Source organism: Xyrauchen texanus, chromosome 12, assembly GCF_025860055.1.
Source record: "Xyrauchen texanus isolate HMW12.3.18 chromosome 12, RBS_HiC_50CHRs, whole genome shotgun sequence".
Lineage (NCBI taxonomy): Eukaryota > Metazoa > Chordata > Actinopteri > Cypriniformes > Catostomidae > Xyrauchen > Xyrauchen texanus.
This window is the reverse complement of record NC_068287.1, coordinates 15,077,952-15,098,830: the sequence shown is the minus strand read 5'-3', so window position 1 is coordinate 15,098,830 and position 20,879 is coordinate 15,077,952. Positions and strand designations below refer to the sequence as shown.

At 38.6% G+C, this 20,879-nt stretch overlaps 2 protein-coding genes across 4 annotated transcripts in view; both read left to right on the top strand.

The window, feature by feature from the left end:
• Positions 1–15,514, top strand: part of tyk2 (tyrosine kinase 2) — a 38,088-nt gene extending 22,574 nt beyond the window's left edge. For both annotated transcript variants that reach the window (XM_052138686.1, XM_052138687.1), the window contains exons 16-24: positions 462–613; positions 828–978; positions 2,119–2,213; positions 2,827–3,019; positions 11,562–11,680; positions 11,998–12,170; positions 12,551–12,668; positions 13,973–14,083; positions 14,176–15,514. In XM_052138686.1, coding sequence (XP_051994646.1) covers positions 462–613; positions 828–978; positions 2,119–2,213; positions 2,827–3,019; positions 11,562–11,680; positions 11,998–12,170; positions 12,551–12,668; positions 13,973–14,083; positions 14,176–14,319 — 1,256 coding nt within the window. In that variant the 3' untranslated portion in view covers positions 14,320–15,514. The remainder of the gene's footprint in view (positions 1–461; positions 614–827; positions 979–2,118; positions 2,214–2,826; positions 3,020–11,561; positions 11,681–11,997; positions 12,171–12,550; positions 12,669–13,972; positions 14,084–14,175) is intronic.
• Positions 15,515–18,168: 2,654 nt separating this feature from the next.
• Positions 18,169–20,879, top strand: part of raver1 (ribonucleoprotein, PTB-binding 1) — a 37,519-nt gene continuing 34,808 nt past the window's right edge. For both annotated transcript variants that reach the window (XM_052138698.1, XM_052138697.1), the window contains exons 1-2: positions 18,169–18,493; positions 20,250–20,316. In XM_052138698.1, coding sequence (XP_051994658.1) covers positions 18,170–18,493; positions 20,250–20,316 — 391 coding nt within the window. In that variant the 5' untranslated portion in view covers position 18,169. The remainder of the gene's footprint in view (positions 18,494–20,249; positions 20,317–20,879) is intronic.

Below are 20,879 nucleotides of genomic sequence, written 5' to 3'. Positions count from 1 at the left end.
TTGCTAGGGCGGGTAGAGTCACATGGGGTAACCTCCTCGTGGTCCCTATAATGTGTGGTTCTCACTCTCGGTGGGGCACGTGGTGAGTTGTGCGTGGATGCCACGGTAACGCGCTCAACAAGCCACGTGATAAGATGCGCGTATTGATGGTCTCAGACGGAGGCAACTGAGATTCATCCCCTGCCACCCTGATTGAAGCGAGTCACTTCGCCACCACAAGGACTTAGAGCGCATTGGGAATTGGGCATTCCAAATTGGGGAGAAAAAAAATACAAGCTTCCGTCTCTGGTTAAATAGTCATTGCTACAGGCATGCACTCATTTAGAATAATCAGAATTCATCAACATTTTAATGAAGGTAAGAACAAAAAACACTTGTATTCAGGTTTCATTGAATAAGACTCACTGCCTTCAGTAAATGTATAAATCTAGTTTTGTGTTATGTTTGTGTTTGATGTGAAGAACGTGTGGAGCGCGTCCCATGGATTGCTCCTGAATGTATTGCCGATGGAGCTCCTATGGGAAGTGCTGCTGATCAGTGGAGCTTTGGAGCCACTCTGCTGGAAATCTGCAACAATGGAGATCTTCCCATCAGTGGCAGCACACTGACTGAGGTACTGCTGTTTTCCACTTTGTTGCTGACAACAGAGGTTGAGTTAACCGCATTTTCTGCATTTTCCGTATTTTCCGTATTTAAAGAACACTGACAGATTAAATGCTTTTAAATGTTGGTGGTATTATTTTGCATTAATGACCTGTTGACTGTACATTATTCCTTACATAACCTCTGCTCTCTGTATTGTCTTCTAAACTTCCCTCTCCTTACAGAAAGAGCGATTCTATGAGACACAGAGTCGGCTGGCAGTGCCTTCATCCCAAGAGCTGGGAAGCTTTATCAGCATGTGTCTGACATACGACCCTGCATTAAGACCATCCTTCCGGACCATTCTAAGAGAACTAACAGAGATTCAGATAAAAAGTGAGTCCTTTAACACAGTGTAATTATGCTTATTTGTGTGGTTTTCCTGTTGTTTTAAAATGTGCCTTTTTGTACAGGTGATGTTTGTATTTTTTATGATGATAAAATATGTTATTTTATCCCTACTTAATATGCAAAGACAACTAAAAGTAAGCCATTTGTAGGTGGGTTTCCCTGAAAGTGTAAAAACTGACTCTGTGGTGCAATCAAAACATTGCACTCTCACTCTCACTCTCTCACTCTCACTCTCTCTCTCTCTCTCTCTCTCTCTCACTCTCACTCTCTCTCTCTCTCTCTCTCTCTCTCTCTCTCACTCTCACTCTCACTCTCTCTCTCTCTCTCTCTCTCTCTCACTCTCTCTCTCTCTCTCTCTCTCTCTCTCTCAAATTCAAATTCAAATGAGCTTTATTGGCATGACTGTATACAGTGTACAATGTTGCCAAAGCAGTAATAAACACATTACAAACATAAAAAACAACATGTATATACAATAAATGAATAATAATGATAATAATAAACAAATAAAAATAAATACAAACGAAAAGGAAAAAACTCTCTCTCTCTCTCTCTCTCTCTCTCTCTCTCTCATATATATATATATATATATATATATAATGTTTTGTTCCAACCAAGGGCAAACAAGTGTTTGGGAAACCTGTTTGAGATCAGTTATTAGAATTTTAAACTTCATCCTTAATTATTGTTCATATTATTATGCCTTATGAAAAGTACTTATATTTATGTTCATATCATTATCTTAATTGGCTGATATTGGAAGCAGATAATGTCAGGCTTCATTCATTCAAACAGAATACATTTTTTAGTCCAGGTTACAAAAGTATTTGATGCATTGTCTTGTGGCATTTCTTTAAAATAAATAAATATTTGTGTTCTAATATACATCATTTTGGCTGTTAGCCATAATCAATATAATTATCGGCTCTCTGTATTAACCAGAATTTAGATATCAGTGCATCCATAGTTTATACCATGGTTCTTTGATATATATATACTATGGTACTGAATGATTCCATATTCATGTTCCATGTATTTGCCATGGTACTCCAATGTACTTCAAGGAATACATGCTACTACTATGGTACATAAAATTTAATATGCTATTATCTTCTTCAAACAAAGATCCAGACATCTCCTCACAATGTGAGTCCATTCCAGACAGAGACCCCAGTATCTTTTACAAACGGTACTTGAAGAAGATCAGGGACCTGGGAGAGGTCAGTACAGTTTCTACTAAAGGTTACTGTCATTCATGCCTCTCTGTGTCTCATTTATGGGGGTTATAAACTTCAGGGACTCTTAGCACTGGGTTTCTAGAAAGTAAAGTCTTGTTAAAACACTTTTACTAGTTTATTTAGTTATTATAGTTTATAAGTTGTCTTATAACAATGTCCAGTTGTGTAAGTACATGCATCACAGGATATTTATGTCATTTTTTGTCCTTTATTCTGAAAGTCATGAAAATGTAATTTTCACCAAATTAGATTATGTATGTGAATTCCATGGAGGCAGTGATGGTGATGGACATAACATTTTTTAAGTTTTTGCTTAGGCTAAATTCAAAGCTATTTTTATGTATTCTATGGTACTGAATGATTACCATATTCCATGTATTCTAAATACATACAATTAAAAAATATTTTCATGCTTTTTGTATAATTTGGTGAAATTAGAGCTTGATATAACATCAAACGTCACTTTTGATCTCAAATTTAAGATCTGTTATTGTTGATAAAAATTGAACTTTGGGACATGTGTTTTCTCTGAAGTTGAATAAACACCCTTAAACTGTATGTCCATTTCACGTGATGGTCTGTGACCTACTTTCAGGGACATTTTGGAAAGGTAATGCTGTACGTGTATGACCCTCACAATGATGGAACAGGAGAATATGTGGCAGTGAAGGCCTTAAAACAAGAGGGTGGCAGTAACCTCCAGGATTCCTGGTTAAAGGAGATTGAAATACTCAAATCACTTTACCACAGCAACATCGTAAAGTACAAGGGCTGTTGTACTGAATTAGGTAAGCAGAGCTGTGTGTACATTTGCCTGTTACTTAAAGACCCTATTAAATCAAAATTGGGGTTTTGTGGCTTCTAGTCCATGTCTGCTAGCATTGAGTTCATCTGTATTCTAGTGTACTATTTCAAAGCTGAGAAATGCATGTTGAAATATACAGTCTTTCTCTGCCAGAACAAGTAGCAAATCAAAGTTCACAATTGTGATGTACACTAAAGGCGCGGTCACATTTACCTTTACATGCCAAAATTCCGCGGGAGAAAGCGGTGTGTGTGGACGTTAAGCCAGGTGTTAAACCAGGAAAAAACTAATTGCCAAGGAGCCTCTTTTTAATGCTGACTTTATACTCTGGGAGAGTGAAGTTGAAAAGAAACTTGCCACAAAAATTATATCCTTCTCTATTGTGAATATTCAGTGTAGCTGTATACAAAGCACCGCACATGCAATTAATAATTAGTTTAATTCACAAAAGAACAGTTTCATAATAAGACAACTTCATCAAACTATGCTTTTCTTTTGAAGAAAAAAATGAAATTAATAATATGCATTCATAAAAATGGGAAACCAAAAAGATTTAAAAATAACAGCAAAAAAAAACAACTCTCACCCCGAGTTTACACAGAAATCACATAGACACACTGGTCAGATAAACTTCAGAGTTCCTCATACCTCTCCAACATAAAAGCAGATCCTCATCTGTTGGTTTGTATGACTTTAAAAAGAACCGAATATAAATAGAGTAGAATTCATAAAGAAGCCAAATGGTACAAGTTACATATAATATTATAATATAACCTTGTTATATAACTTTGCTTTAGAAGCACATATGCCATGATATCTTCTCTCATCAAACACCTTGAGGACACACATGACACATCCACAGTGCCCTCCAGTGGACTCAATTTTAACTGCAAGATTTGGTGAGAAAATCTGAGGAAAATACAGCGTAATTCAGAGCTGCTCATGGCAGGTAAATACATAAAGGAAAAATAATTAGCAATTTTCGATTCTTGATTTAAATACTCGATTAGCTGGAGCAGAACAAGTACTCTATTACATCCCTAACACATTGCCATTGAGATGACTGTGTTTCACCCACAAAATTTCGCTGTGTAAATATGACCGCGTCTTAAAGGTACACCTCCAAAAACAAAAAGGTTGCACACATACATTCCAAACTACAAATCCCTCACCACTGTCCCTCCGAGAGCCCCCAAAAGGCCAAATAACTACCCCATTTTTTATTAAATAAATTTAGGCTGCCAAGCCTATTACATGACATCTCCTCAAATGTCACTACCCTTCCCATCTCCATATACCACTCCTGAAATGAGGGCGCTTCAGCCATCTTCCATCCTCTAAGGATGACTTGTCTGCCAATCATGGTAGGACCTAATTTGTATGTGCTTATTCCCTGTATTAATGTCCGCCCCATTGCCTACAATACAGAGTCTGGGGTAAAATTAAATTTGAGTGCCCAATACATCACACATAAAATTCTGAACCCTCAACCAAAATTATTGAATCTTAACAGACCACCAAAAAACATGGGTTGTGTCCCCATCTTCTGATTGGCATTGCCAGCAGGTGGGTGTGTCTTTAAGACCAAGCCTATACAATCTAGAGGCGGTCCAATAGAATCAATGTAAAATCTTAAATTGCATAAGGCACATCGCTTGCTTCTCTAGATGTAGACTTGACATTTTTTAGAATCTTAGCCCACACTCCCTCCTCCAATACCAAGTTTAAATCTTTCTCACATAATCTCTTTAGAGAAGTTGAAGTTCTGTTCCCCAGACTCTGAATTAGCAGGGAGTAATGCACTGATGCCTCATGACCTTGTATGCTACTCCTAAAAATAGTACAAAGCAGGTGGCGCAGCTGTAAATACCAAAACAATTTAGACCTGGGAATCCCAAATTTTGAACATATTTTCAAAGATTCTCAACACTCCCTCACAATCCACTCTGTTCAGCAGTAAGAGAACTTATTATTACATAACTTTGGGTTCAGCCATATGCTCGAAGCAACTTTTAAATAAATGCCAGAATGAAACACTTATTCAGACACTTTCGTCCATACCACGTGCAAATGCGAGATAACGTGGTGTAATTTAACTTCTCTGGTTAGTTTGATAGAAAGGCTTTGCTATAGCAAAATATGGGCAAGAACTTCCTGTTCAATACAAAACCAGGGAGGGGCTCCCTCAGGTGGAAGCAACCAATGAGCCAAATGTCTGAGAGCGAATGCATAATAGTAAAACAAAATCTTGGGTAGGCCTAGCCCACCTTTGTCAATCGGTCTATGCAACTTATTGAAGTGTAATCTGGGACATTCTGGGACGACTTCGCTATTTTATCAAATTGCTGGAAATCAGAGAGGAGGACATCTATAGGGAGAGATTGTAGCAGGTAGTTGAATTTTGGAATACAATTCATTTTAATTACATTAACCTTCCCAGTTATAGATAAACGTAATGAAGCCCATCTGCCCACATTGCTTGAAAAAAGTTTTATTAAAGTGTCAAAATTAACTCTAACTAAATCACACAAATTTGCTTGGAATAAAAGACCCAAATAGATAATGCACTGTTTGAGCCACTGGAAGGCATCCGGCTGAAAAGTCATTACCAGGCAGTATGCTGTCAGATCCAAAGTTTTGGATTTAGACCAATTAAAATTTAGAAAAGGAATTAATAATTCTGTCGTGGCAAGGCATAGATTTAGTAGGGTCGGAGATGAATAATAAAATATCATCTACGCATAGCAAAAGCTTATGCGCCATATCTCCCGCCATCACCCCTGGAAAATCATCCTCATTTCTTATCGTGGCTGCTAATTGTTCCAGGACAAGACAGAACAATAATGGAGAAAGAGGGCAACCCTGCCGGGTGCCCCTATCCAGAGTAAAATAATATGAAATTAATCAATTTGTTTGTACCGCTGCTACCAGGTGTCTATAAAGTAAATTAATCCATCTAATAAAGGTATTCCCGAACCCGTACATTTCCAAAATCTTAATAAAATAACCCCAGGGGTGGCCTGTGTAGCTCAGCGAGCATAGACACTGACAGACACACGTGTTCGAATCCAGAGCCTGCTGAGTGACTCCAGCCAGGTCTCCAAATTGGCCTGGTTGCTAGGGTGGGTAAAGTCACATGGGGAAACCTCCTCGTGGTCGCTATAATGTGGTTCTCGCTCTCAGTGGAGTGTGTGGTGAGTTGTGCATGGATACCGCTGAGAATGGCGTGGGCTTCCACACATGCTTCGTCTCCGCAGTAATCCGCTCAACAAGCCACATGATAAAATGTGTGAATTGAGGGTCTCAGACTCAGAGGCAACTGATATTCGTCCTCCGCCACCATAATTGAGGCGAGACAATACGCCACCACGAGGACTTAAGGAATTGGGCATTCCCAATTGGGGAAGAAAAAATTAAAAAAACTTAAAACGGATAATCATGTTCTACCATATCAAACACCACGCGTCAAGTGAGATGGTAACGACCAGAGTCTGATCATTCGCTACTGACCACATGATATTGATGAAATGCCTAATGTTATCAGAAGAGCTGCGGCCCCGAATAAACCCCATCTGATCTATATGTATAAGAGATGTCATAACTTTACTTAATCAGCTAACCAAATTTTTTGACAATATTTTAACATCTAGCTGGACGGTAACTCTTAAACTCGCTTGGATCTTTGTCCTTTTTTAGAATCAGACTGATCTGGGCTTGTGTCATGGTTGGCTGAAGCTTTCCATTCTTTAATTCCATATAAACTACTAGCAAATATGGAGCCAGTCTCTGTAGCATAAGATCTAAAAAATCCATCTGGCCCCAGAGCCTTGCTTGTGGGCAAGACCTTTATTACCTTGCTAAACTCCTCCAAGTTTATCTCAGAATCAAGAGAGTCATCAGTTTAGGATGTTCTAATGGTTCCACAAAGTTTTAAATATCCTCATCAGTAGACGAAGACGTGGAACTATAGAGATCAAGATAGAATTCTTTAAAAGCATTATTAATATCAATGGGCGAGGTAAATATTTCACCACCAGCAGGGAAAGGGAAAGACACACTTTGTTTTATATATCTAGCCAAAAGCTTCTCTGCTTTGTCCCCCTACTCAAAGTATGACTGTCTTGCCCTGAATTGCCAAAACTCCACCTTCCGTGACAAAATAGTGTTATATCTATTATATATTCAACCGGGTCAATTCCCTGAGGCCGTTAGATGACATTCAGCACTTCAGCTCTGCCTCTGCACTTTTAATATTCCCTTCCAATTCCACTAGTTCATGTGCTGTGGATTGTTTGGTGATTGAGGCATACTGTATGATCCGGCCCCTAAGAACTGCCTTAAGTGCCTCCCAAGCCACGCCCATGGAGGATACTGAGGACCAGTTGGTCTTTATGTAGACATTGATTTCAGCCTTTAGCTTTTGTTTGAATTCAGGATTTTGCAAAAGGGATACATTATAGTGACAACTATATGATTTCTTTTTCTCCAGATGTGGCAACACCTTTAACACCAGGGTGTGATCTGAGACTAAAATGTTTCCAATTGAGCAGTCAACAACTGATGAAATGAGGGACTTAGATACAGGGTATCCGCGGGTCCTTAAAAAGTCTTAAATGTACTTTTTAATATGTAAGGCCTTAAAAAGTCTTGAATATCTTAAATTAATTAAAAAAATTGGTTTGCTGTGGTCTGAAATGTTGGGGCGTGAATAGAGGAGATGGTTAAGACAGCAGAATATGTGCGAGTCAAAATCATCTCTCTCTCTCTCTCTCTCTCTCTCGTGCATCCGTCATTTAGCAGCTGACGAGATGTGTGAGCGCGTTTTCATAAACCTGTTAATCAGAAATGGAAATGGCATTATTTTGCGTCTCTAACACTGTCGCTCCTGCTTATAATTGACAAAGCGGTCAACATTACAATTTGTAAGCGTGCAAGGTTGGAGCGTCTTTTGACGCCTTTCAAATTGTTGCACCTCTTCTATTGATGATGCACAAGAAAGCCCGCAAACAGTTTGCTGGAGACATGCAGACTACAGGATTACTGGAACCATGTCCTGTGGTCTGATGAGACCAAGATAAACTTATTTAGTTCAGATGGTGTCAAGCATGTGTGGCGGCAACCAGGTGAGGAGTACAAAGACAAGTGTGTCTTGCCTGGGGCTGCATGAGTGCTGCAGGCACTGGGGAGCTACAGTTCATTGAGGGAACCATGAATGCCAACATGAACTGTGACATACTGAAGCATGATCCCCTCCCTTTGGAGACTGGGCCACAGGGCAGTATTCCAGCATGATAACGACCCCAAACACACCACCAAGACGACCACTGCCTTGCTAAAGAAGCTGAGGGTGAAGGTGATGGACTGGCCAAGCATGTCTCCAGACCTAAACCCTATTGAGCATCTGTGGGGCATCCTCAAACGGAAGGTGGAGGAGCACAAGGTCTCTAACATCCACCAGCTCCATGATGTCATCATGGAGGAGTGGAAGAGGACTCCAGTGGCAACCTGTGAAGCTCTGGTGAACTCCATGCCCAAGAGGGTTAAAGTAGTGCTGGAAAATAATGGTGGTCACACAAAATATTGACACTTTGGGCCGAATTTGGACATTTTCACTTAGGGGTGTACTCACTTTTGTTTCTAGTGGTTTAGACTATTCTAAATAAATCTTATGGAATGATAAAAAAGGGGAACGCCCTACCAGATGTTCAAAAGTTTCCAAATATCTGTAAGACCAAGATTTTTACAAATCCTGTGAAGCATCAATGTTGCTCTAGGGGGCTAGTGTTTCTTACTTCGATACGATACCTTGAAAAATATCGATATTCGATACCATTTTCGATACCACGGAGAAAAAAAACTGCCACTATATTAAGGGGGTAGAACTAAGTCTAGAACATGACAATGAGGTATATTTTACATGAACAAAATGTCCTGAGGTATTGCACTTGTTCAAAAGCCTCTCAGATTGCCATACATTCAAAAACCAATAAAGTGCAAGTAAATAAAAAGTGCAATCTTTTGTATTTCCAAGTCAAATCAAATCCAATCTCAATGTCAACAAAAGATACTTAAACGTCAAGGGGGGGGGGGGGTGTTGGGGTTGACTAGCTTTCATAAGGTCTCTCGCTCTCTCCCTCTCTGCCGTGACCGCGCTATGTATGTTGTGCGCGCACTATCTATGTTATGCGCGCAGTATGTTCTGTCTCGCATGTGCGCTATAGATTCCGGGAGATTTGAACTAATTTGCGGGCATCAGGGAGAAGCTATCAATATGCGGGAGACTCCCGGAACTTCCGGGAGACTTGGGATGTCTGGCTTCATATCAAAAATATTTCCAGATAGCACTCCTGCTGTGTTCTTTATCAACCAAAACTGGTCGCGGGGGCGCCGCATGCACTCGCCATCTTTACATTCACTTCACTTTTGCTATTTAACCAGAGCGAATGAGACGAGTGCGTGTGTGTGTGTGTGTGTGTGTGTGGTGTTTGTCAACGCGCCTTTGGAGAGAAGTGAAAGTGACAGCTCGGCTAGTATCGATACTTCGGGAAATTAGTATTGGTACCGTTCAGATATTTTAGTATCGATATTTATTGAAATATCGATATTTTTGACAACACTATAGGGGGCTTGCATACATTTGCTTCACTAAGATCAAGGACTGAGTCCATCAAATGATTAAAGTCCCTCCCCATTATTATATCATAAGGGGTGACAGCAGCTTGCAACGTCCCTTCAAGATCTATAAAAAAGCTATGATCATAAACCTTAGGTGCATAAATACTAGCCAAAATAAGACATTGTCCCTGAATTTCAGCTAAAACAATAATAACTCTTCCTAATTTATCTTTGCTCTGTTTGAGACATTTGAATTGTAGATGTTTATTTATCAGTGTAATGACTCCACTGCTCTTACTTGAGACAGCACTATAAAAAAAATGCCCACCCCATATCTTCCCAAATTTTTCAGCTTTCTGCAGGGAAAAGAATTATATTTCTTATGCATACGAATACGTGGGTTTTATATTTTTAAAAAGATAAATTGGTGTCCCAACCCATTCACATTCCATGTGGAGAGAGACAATCCACTCATATTGACATTTGACATTTTTACATAAGAAAAATAGATGGTGTATAAAAAACAAGATTATAAAGACCACATTCCAACATTAGTGCAACCATCAAAACCCAAACACCCCCCAGAACAAAACAAACAGAAAATGAAAAATGTGTGCATTAACCCCGCGCAAGAATGGCATCCATCCCTCAACTTAAACAGTCTATGCACGCCTACGAGAACCCACACAACAACTTTGCCGTCGGATTGCTCAAGTCCAGTGTTTCCGTACAAATTTTGTGAGACAGAATTACACATCAAAAGATAATCTATAAAACAAACTCCAGCCAATAGGCGGAATAAACACAAAGAGTATATAGATTCATCCATAAAACTGTCCTGAAGGTGTGTTACTTTAAAAAATAAAACAGCACCAAAAAAGCATGCAGATTCCTCAAACAGTCAATCGAATGTTAGGCGTTCCACCTGGCTACAACAGGAGTACAACAAGATGACATACTCACGCCATTGACTTTATGAAGGACATCGCTTGCTGTGGGCATGTGAATGTTTTATGGCCATCCTTAGAATCTATTCTCAATTTGGCCGAGAATATCAGTGCAGAAGTGACCTTCCATTGATGTAAATGTTTCTTGCATTCCTTGAATCACATTTCTCTCTTGTCGAGTTCGCAAAGTCTGGGAAAAAGAAAATGCTGTGGTTCTTACAAGAAAGCCTACCTCGCGTAACACAAGATCTTTATCAGATGATCTCAAATATTTGGCCAGAATTGATCGGGGCCCGTCTCACGCTGCGGATTGCCGTGCAGGAACCCTGTGAGCTCGCTCGCTTTCCCGCTTGTGGCCTGCTATGTCGAGCAGATTCGGAAAGAGCCCTTCCAGGAATTTCACCATATCCTGTCCCTCAACTCCCTCCCGGATTCCGATGATACAGATGTTATTCCGCCGGCTACAGTTTTCGATGTCCTTCAACTTCTCTCAGACACGCACCAAATCCAAACTGGTTGCTAGCGGATTAGCAGATAATTCCCTCTCCAATGACTCCAGGTAATCAATCCGTTTCTCGACATCCCCCACTCTTGTAACCACATCAGTGAACTTCACCTCCATGGTGGTGATCGATCATTGTATAGCAGCAAGATCCTCCAAGTCAGCAACAACCTGACTTTATGTTTATGTCATATAAAGTATTAAAACTACCAAAGTGCACTGAGCTCGCCGTTCACACATCCGATCCTCGCATGGTATCACGTGACGTGATATTGGATACTTAAACAAATGGAATGAGCCCTTTATATGTCCAGCCCTAACTTCCTGTTTCAATAGGAAGTACATCAATACAGGCTAGAGAACTGCAATATTATGGGGTCTTTAAAATTCCACTCATCCAAAATAAGCTTAGTTTTAAGGATGATTGCCACACTTATTGTGTATGTGTTGTGTTTTGTTAGGTGGACAGGTGGTTCAGTTAATCATGGAATATCTTCCGCTGGGAAGCCTCAGAGAGTATCTGCCTAAACATCGGCTGGGAATCACACAAAGTCTACTGTTTGCTCAGCAGATCTGTATGGTAAGGATTTATGAGCAGTTTTTACCCATCAAAAATGACCATCAAAGCTCTTTTTGAAGCTCATAAAGCACAACTAAGGTCACAACTATGTTCAGACAGTCTGCATAAATCAGATTTTTTGGTGTATCTGAATTTTAATCCATTCGTAAGTGAATGTCTTTGTTTTACAATTAAATGTGGGAATACAACCATAAACTTTTGTAAAATTATGTGCAGGCAGTAAATACTGAAGATCTGTTTTAAAATAAAGTGGATCGATGTGCAATTTGAACAAATCCTAATTGTCCTACTGTCCAACCTGTATTTTTCTTCTTTAGGGAATGGACTATCTGCATTCCAAACGGTATGTTCACCGGGATTTGGCAGCACGGAATGTTTTGTTGGAAAATGAAGGTGTGGTTAAAATTGGTGACTTTGGCCTGACAAAGTACATTCCTGAAGGGGAGATCTACTATCGTGTTAGGGAGGACGGAGACAGCCCTGTGTTCTGGTAAGCTTTAATTACTGGAGGCTTGGGGAGATGGCTAATGTTACTTTAATGGTGATAAAATCCTGTTTTTGTGCTGGTGTGTGCTTCCGTCAATAAAATTTGATCCTTATCCTGTCTGTTAATGGTTTAAATTTTAGGTTAATATAACATCATTAGACATTAGTGTGGCATTTGTCAACAAAAGCATCAGTCTATTTGACATCAATCACCTTAGAGAGCATTAGAATAATCAAATGAGTCCCTGGAAAATAATATAATTTAATAACAAAAAAACATTGTTACTAACCTTTATCTTTGGAATTCTGTATTAAATCTACAGTATCTCTTGGCTCACAACAAGAGAAGTCATTCTTAACCACTTTTTTGTCTTTGGTTTTTAGGTATGCTATAGAGTGCCTGAAGGAGAGCAAGTTTTCCTTTGCCTCTGATGTTTGGTCCTTTGCTGTGACCCTCTATGAGATTTTGACACACTGCAACCATCGCCAAAGTCCCCCTTCGGTAAGTCCCAGACAGTTTAACATTTTTGTAAGAACATTGGCCAGTAATGTTTGTATTATTTTCTTCATTAATCTGGATTGTTTTTTATGTATAAACCATTTTACACATAACATTTATTAGCACTTGTGAAATCCACAAGCACATTTTATTAAAAAGATAGTTTGTAAAAATTGTCATTTACTCACCCTCATGTTGTTCCATGACTGCTTCTGTTGAACATAAAACAAGTTAGGTAAAATGCCCAGGCTGTTCTTTGCCATATAGTAACAAAGCATACAAAAAAGCACCATAAAAGTTGTCCATACGACTTGTGTTCTATATCAGTCTTATAAAGCTATACGATAGTTTTGTGTAATGAACAGATTACAATTTAAGTTGTTATTCATTGAAAATCTTGTATGTAGCTATGCCATAACGCATTTGCACTTGTGTGTCAACCCTGACAAGTTGTGATTGGTCTCAAGACATGTAAGAACCAGTGCCATTTGGCATCATTGATGTGTCTTGATGCAGCATATATAAATATACGTGAAAACATATTAGATCTGAGAGCTACGGTGGAGGGGAAGATTTTCAATAAATTACAACTTAATTGTTAGTCCTCTCACAACGCTATCGTATGGTTTCAAAAGATTGGAAATAGACTGTGCAAGTCATATTGAAAACTTTTATGCTTTTTGTTTTGTTTTTGTTTTTTTCTCCGCTTTTTCTTCCCAATTTGGAATGCCCAATTCCCAATGCGCTCTAAGTCCTCTTGGTGGTGTAGTGACTCACCTCAAGCCGGGTGACTGAGAACGTCAATCTGCGCATTTTATCACGTGGTTTGTTGAGCGTGTTACCGTGGAGACCTAGCGCGCGTGTGGAGTCTTCACGCCATTCACCGCGGCATCCATGCACAACTCACCACTTGCCCCTCCGAGAGCTAACCACATTATAGTGACAACGTGGATGTTACCCCACGTGACTATCCACCCTAGCAACCGGGCCAATTTGGATGCTTAGGAGACCTGGCTGGAGTCACTCAGCACACCCTGGATTCGAACTTGCGAACTCCAGGGATGGTAGTCAGTGTTTTTACTCACTGATCTACCCAGCCATTTTTACAATTTTCCAAAAAATTGTCTTTCATTGTGTAGAAAAGAGCAGTGTGAACATTGGTCAAACATCTCCTTTTGTATTCCGTGGAAAATAAGTCATATAGGTTTACAATGACGTGAAGATGTGTTGCCTAATGATGCCAGATTTTTGGGTGGATTATTCCTATATCTCTTGAATATATGGATGTATGACTTTGTTTTCCATAGAAATTCTTTGAGATGATGGGAATGGTCCAAGGTCAGATGACTGTGGTTAAACTTATTACTCTACTAGAGAAAAACAGAAGACTGCCCTGCCCTCGAGACTGTCCTCGTGAGGTAGTATAAAACCAAGCCAGTCAAAATATTATTTTATTCTTATTTGCACTACCCATGGATCACAGCTTCATTGCCTGAATCCTAAATTGCAGGTTTATTTACTGATGGAGCATTGCTGGGACTTTAACCCTGGGCAGCGTCCATCCTTCAAATCACTGGCTGAGTCTTTAGAGGACATCCGGCGAACATATGAACAGCAACCCTCTGTGCAGCTCGCTCAGATCAACAATCGCTGACCTGCTTCCGTTCTCTGTGCTGTTCTTACAGCCTCTAACCACAACACATCACTTTGAGTTTGAGTTTGACTGTCAATGCCACAAGGGCGTGCTTTTTGCAAAGAGGATGTTTTTAAATGTTTGAGTTGAGAGGGAACCCACATACCCCTTTTCCACCAAAATGATTCCGGTGCTCATGATGGAGGATTTGTGCTGCTGTGCAAAGGCAAAACACAGTAACTACACACATTTTTGTCAAAATTGAGTAATGACCCAAACTGGGTCTCTTAGACTTGTCCTGTGACAAACGGGATTAGCTGAACTATGCTCAGATTTAAAGAAAATGATGGATGAAAATGTACTACAAACTACAAAATTACTTACTACAAAATTATGAAAACTGTTTTATTTTTGGTGTAGGTACTGTATTTTCCCTTTGAAGAGCATTGTGAATCTTTCTCTGACAACTTTTCCACATAGCCTTTGACGTTACTGGTTCCTGTTCAAAACCTGCATTTTTTAGGGGCTGCTGCAGTGTTTTCCTATTTTTCTGGCCCCAAATCACCTTGTCTTCATTGGCAAAGCATGGAATGATTTCAGATAGGGCTCCGGCACCAGCACCGGAACTCTGTCGGCAACTGTGACTTGCAGTGTGTAATTTCTGTGTCACTAACGACACCAAACAGAAAGAACAATCTTTTAGATGTAATCAACCTACAAAATGGCTTACACATATAGCTGACTCTGCATAGTAAGCTGGGATACAAGAAATGTAACATCTAAAAAAGAAATTTGCACATCAGCTTTAAGTCAAATGTCTTTATATTTAAATCATAATAACAAAAGAATGCCCAATTCATTCCTTAATCAATGTAACGTATAGTGTAATATAAATACTCTCATGTTTGTTTAGATGCTTTCAAGTTTACTTCCTCATTCCCCAGACCTGCTGATATATATTGGGAGTATAAGCAAAGTCTATGACAGGCTGTTGCCATGAAGGCCTTAAGAATATGAATTTAGATGTTTACAATCAGATTTGAATGTCACTTATTTTTTTTATATTTATTTTCTTCTTTTTGTAAAATGTGCAATTCTTCTGTCAAGTTTTATAGGCTTTTGTACTACTTGTGTGAAATGCCTTGCCTTAATGTCTCACTGAATGTACCTGTATACTGTAACTCTTTTAATAAACATAAACATTGACAGTGTATACCAAGATGCAATCTCTGAATGTAATGGCACTTTATTCTAGATTTGTGATTTATTATAGTTTTAGTGAATATAGGCATCTTGCAATTTAAATTAATTGGGTACAAACTAAATGTCCTATTAATATTAATAATTTAAAAAAGAATTCATAACAAAAAACATGCAAGACCCACCTAGCTAGACAAAGCAAATTTTAAAGACAGCAGAAATGACAATACTTTCACAACACATAAACGAATCCATTGGGTAACACTATTGTTCTGTTGTTATAGCCAGAACCCTAGAGGCACATTATTAAAGAAATAGTTCAGACAAAATTATATTGACCTTATCTTTTACTCACCCTCATGCCATCTCAGTTGTGTATAACTTCATTTCTTCTACAGAACACAAAGGGTTTTAGAAGAATATTTCAGCTCTGCCAATCCATACAATGCAAGTGAACAGTAACCAAAACTTTGAAGGTCCAAAAATAACATAAAGGCAGCAATAAGTAATCCATAAAACTCTAGTGATTTAATCTGTCTTCAGAAGCAATACAATAGATTTTGGATGAGGACAGACCAAAATGTTACTCCTTTTTCCCTAGTATAAATCAGTCTCCTAGCGCTCTGCACATACATCAGGCACTAGAAAGTGTAATCGAGCTTGAGATTGTGCCTAGAGACTGCAATGACAAGATGTAAAGTGACAAATTAGTTACATTTAGGTCTACAGATCAGGTTTTCACCCAAAACCGATCATATTGCTTCTGTAGTCATGGATTTAACCACTGGAGTCATATGAATTACTTTTAAGCAGCCTTTTTGTACTTTTTTGGAGCTTCAAAGTTCTGGACACCATTCACTTGCATTATATGGACATACAGAGATGAGAAATATTCTTCTAAAAATATCTGTTTTATTACTGCAAATAAAAGTCATACACATCTGGGATGGCATAAGGGTGAGTAAAAGATGAGAACATTTTTGGGTGAACTATCCCTTAAAGGTGCACTCAGTAACTTTAGTGTTTGTGTCATCTTGGACTTACACTGACACCTAGCGGCTTGATGCAGCATAGTTTAAAATCAATAGTTTTAAGAGGGAGCCTGGCTCATAATTATCTCTAACACCTGTCTCTCATGATAGTGATGGTGGAGGGAGACTCTGACGTTAGAGCATCGGATTACATAGAGTGTGTCCAGATAGCACAACAGCCGGAGTGTGCTACATTTTGATTACCTTTACGTTTATAACGACGGTTACCGTCGTGTGTATGCATCAACGTGCAACCTTGAAACTGCTTCGTTGTCTCCTGACTCCTCCATTGCCCATGAACTTAAATCATTTTACATATATATGTATATATAATGCACAGATATTGTTGTTTCAGAAGGAATTTTAACTTTTACTTGCATTAACCAGCACCATCACTATTTAAATTAAGTATTTTTTTAATCAAATCTAGACAGGCCCCATTTCCAGCAGCCATCACTCCTTGAGTAATCATGCTAAATTGCTAATTTGGTACTAGAAAATCACTTGCCATTATATCAAACACAGCTGAAAGCTATTTGGTTCATTAAATAAAGCTTAACATTGTCTGTTTTTGAGTTGCTGCAGTAGTTCAACACCAGTTTCATGTACAACAGTAAAGAGAAGACCCAGGTGTGCAGGCCTTATGTGAAGAATTGCAAAGAAAAAGCAACTTTTGAAACAGAAAAACAAAAAGAAAAGTTTAGAGTGGGTAAAGAAACACAGACATTGGATAACAGATAATTGGAAAAGAGTGTTATGGATCTTAACCCCATTGAGCTTTTGTGGGATCCACTAGATTGTTAGGTGTGCCACATCTATGGCAAGTGCTACAGGAAGTGTGGGGTGAAATGTCACCTGAGTACTGACAGCTAGATTGACAAGGACCTGCAAAGCTGTCATTGCTGCACGTGGAGGACTTTTTGATGAGAACTCGTTTAAGGAGTTTAAGAAGTCATTAAAAGTTTTTTTTAAATTGTAATTGTACATTTTCATGTTATTAATGTCCTGACAATACATTGTGATCAGTTGAATGCCACTTTGGTGGATAAAAGTACTAATTTCTTTCCATAAGAGCAAAATATGTACATTGTTCCAAATTTCTGGCCACCAGTTTATATATACACAGTATATGTAAATTAAGTTAAATGTGTATTTTAAAACTCATAAATTAAACTGGATTGAGTTCCAAGGCTCCACAGTTATATGTTATTTATTGTCACTTACACCCTTCAATGTTTAAATATGAACTATTTTCAAAATTCCGATTTGAATTGTAGCCTACAAGATATACATAGAAAAATGTTATTTATAATATAAATCATAAACAACAACAATAGACATGTTCCAAATAATCTCTGAATATTCCATCCACTGTTAACTTAAAGTATTAAAAAAAAGGAAAGATTGTAATAAAAATAACACAAAGAGAGGAAAAGGGATGACATTTGTCTTTCAATCTCGTACTAGGTAAAAATGAATTATCTGGCAACATGGCTGCTGTGTGTTCAAATCTGAGACATGACTCGTTGGCCCAGCATTTCCTCTCGACCAATCAGCGGGCGAGTTCCTCGCACGTGTGTATTGTTTAAACTGCCCAAAGCATGCGAGCGCTGACAACGTACAAACTTCCACACGGAGACATGGCGCACGCAGTGTCCGTTAGCTCAGCTGCCAGAGACGAAAAGTCCTTACCTGGAGCCAATTTTGCCACCAATCCACTTTGCAAAAGTTACGAGCAAACAGCTGAACCTGAAAACTGGGGGTTTGAAACAGGTAAACATGCCGACGCGGACACCGGCGATGAGGATTCGCCAACGGCCAGCAGCTGTCCGCGACGGGTAGATGATGAGCTGACGGCCCTCAGTCCAGAAGAGATTGCGAGTCGTTTGGAAAGAACGAAAAGAGAGTTTTACAATCGGCGTAAAATAATAATCAAGAACCTTCCCGCCGATATCAGCAATCAGGTTAGTACATAACGTATTCGTTTACCGTCATCTTTAAACTTTTTGAACTTTGAACAGGCGTCTAACTGCACTAAAGAAACGCGTGATTCGGCCTCTATTCCCGTTTCCATTTATCGCTGACTCAGTTGTTGGCATGGGACTTGCTCACTAGACTTGTCAAGAAAATAATAGAAAATGAAGCCTATTTTGGGCTGTTATTACAAACATGACAAAAATGGAGTTTAACGTTAGTATTAGGAACCACAACCACCTCTTTCTAAATTCGTCCAACATTTGAAGTCAACACTAGGGATGGGCGATACCACTTATTTTCTTTTCGATCCGATACCAAGTACTTTTAGGTCGATACCTCTATTAAACTGACTTTTTACGTATTATTTGGATGGAATTAGTCACTTTATTGTTACTTAATTTGTTTATATATTTAAAAGATTTTATAGCACAAAATTATTAGGCTGCTTTGTTAACCTTTTTAAAAATTAGTAAGTATAAGCACCATAAAATTAACCATAGATATTATTATATGGCTATTACTAAAACCAAGTTACTGTAGGAATATTACAGTAATGCTGTAGTACAAGCATGGTTAATTGTATCAAAACCTTTGTTAATACCAAAAAGAAGAAAAAAAAACCATGGTAACTAAAGTTGTGATTACTAGTCATGTTTAATACAAAATTACTACAGTAAGTCCATGGTAAATTTTCATTAGGGTATCATTTATTAATGAGGATTACAGATCATTATCAATGTTTTAACAACTCTGAATGTAAGGAATCTTGTAAAAATGGTCACACAAGCCCATTAAATACGTCACGTCGGTTTGTCATTACCTGGTGTGAATAACTCCAGATGTTATTTTTCTGTCATTACCTCAGGAAAGCACTGCTCCCTCTATGACTGAAAGGATGAGCCCTGTCTGTGACTCTTAGTGTATTTTAGCATTTCTGCATGTCAAGATGAGCGGAAGAAAAAATGGTTCCGGTGCCATGCAAAAATTAGATCATATAATTCTTTTTTTTTTTTTTCAATTCAAAGCTTATGAGATTCTTTTAATATTCATGTTACCTAAATTATAAGATCACTTATTTAAAAAAACAACTTAAGAATCTATATTTTTATGTGAGGATCGATATTCTTGATGATACCACATCTGTATCGGAAGTATCAATCAGCCCAGCCCTAGTCAACACTTTGTTAGATGTTAACAAAGGGTCACCAAAGAAGTTCTCCAGAATGTTTCTTCTCTTTAAATCACATGGTCTTGTCACCCAAATGCACAGGCCGACATAAAATTGTGCTACAAGTTCAGTTGTCTTGTTCGTTGTGGATGTGGTTCCCTTATGAAAACACTTGGTGTGTGTGTGTGTGTGCGTGCGTGCGTGTCTGGTATTGTTCCAGATTGGAATGGGAGCGATGAGGGTGACAGAAGGTGCTTAAACAAAACGTTTTGCTTTCACTGACATTAAAGGAAAGTGCTGGGTCAAATTTTGGTTACATGTAGGAAGTTTGAAAACAAAAAAAAGTGGTCTTTTTCCTACTCACTCAAATTTTGAAAATTCGTGATTCTTTTTAAAATAACAATTGTAGGATTCTAAACTGCATATATTACAGGACAGTGAGGAAATCTCTGCCACTCAGCTTATTCAATGGCTCTCGTTGTTGATGCAAAATGGAGCACACAATTATTCAATGAAGTGGTTGGAAGTCATTTGTTTTTGTTATTCATCATAATTGTTTCTGGTTTTTCTTTCAGGAGGTGCACGAGCTGTTAAGCAACTATGATTTGAAGTACTGCTTTGTGGATAAATACAAAGGGACAGGTGTGTATGACTGACATTAACATATGAATGGACATATGTTGCTTTTATAAGAGAGATTGGCAACATTTCACAACACTTCAGTGATCAGGTATATGGGATATTCACTTAGAATCAGGTATATGGGATATTTACAGTATTTGCGAAGTACACACTTCTATTCTTCAAACATTTTTGTTAGGGGTTGTTATAAACCCCTATAGGCCCGAGTATACTTAGTTTTTGTGCGTTCCAGATCAAATCGCCCCAGGTCGACCGTGTTGCCTTTTTTTTTCTTTTTTTTTTTAAAGTATTCTCTTTTGATCGCAAACTAATGCGAATGTGTTAGACGCATGCACACTAAAATTGCTTTGTGATGCTCTTTTAAGCTGAGTTTGGAATGGCTTACTACCCATACTACTACTACTGTCATGTATGTCTATGGCAGAAATAGTAATATTATGGTAGTGCGCCTTTCCAAACTCGACCATAGTACAGTGGATGGCAGGTGCATGCGCAGACGATGTGCACAGACGAGGACTGTCTTCATGGCAGAAATCATGGCTGCATGGACTGTGCTGATGAAG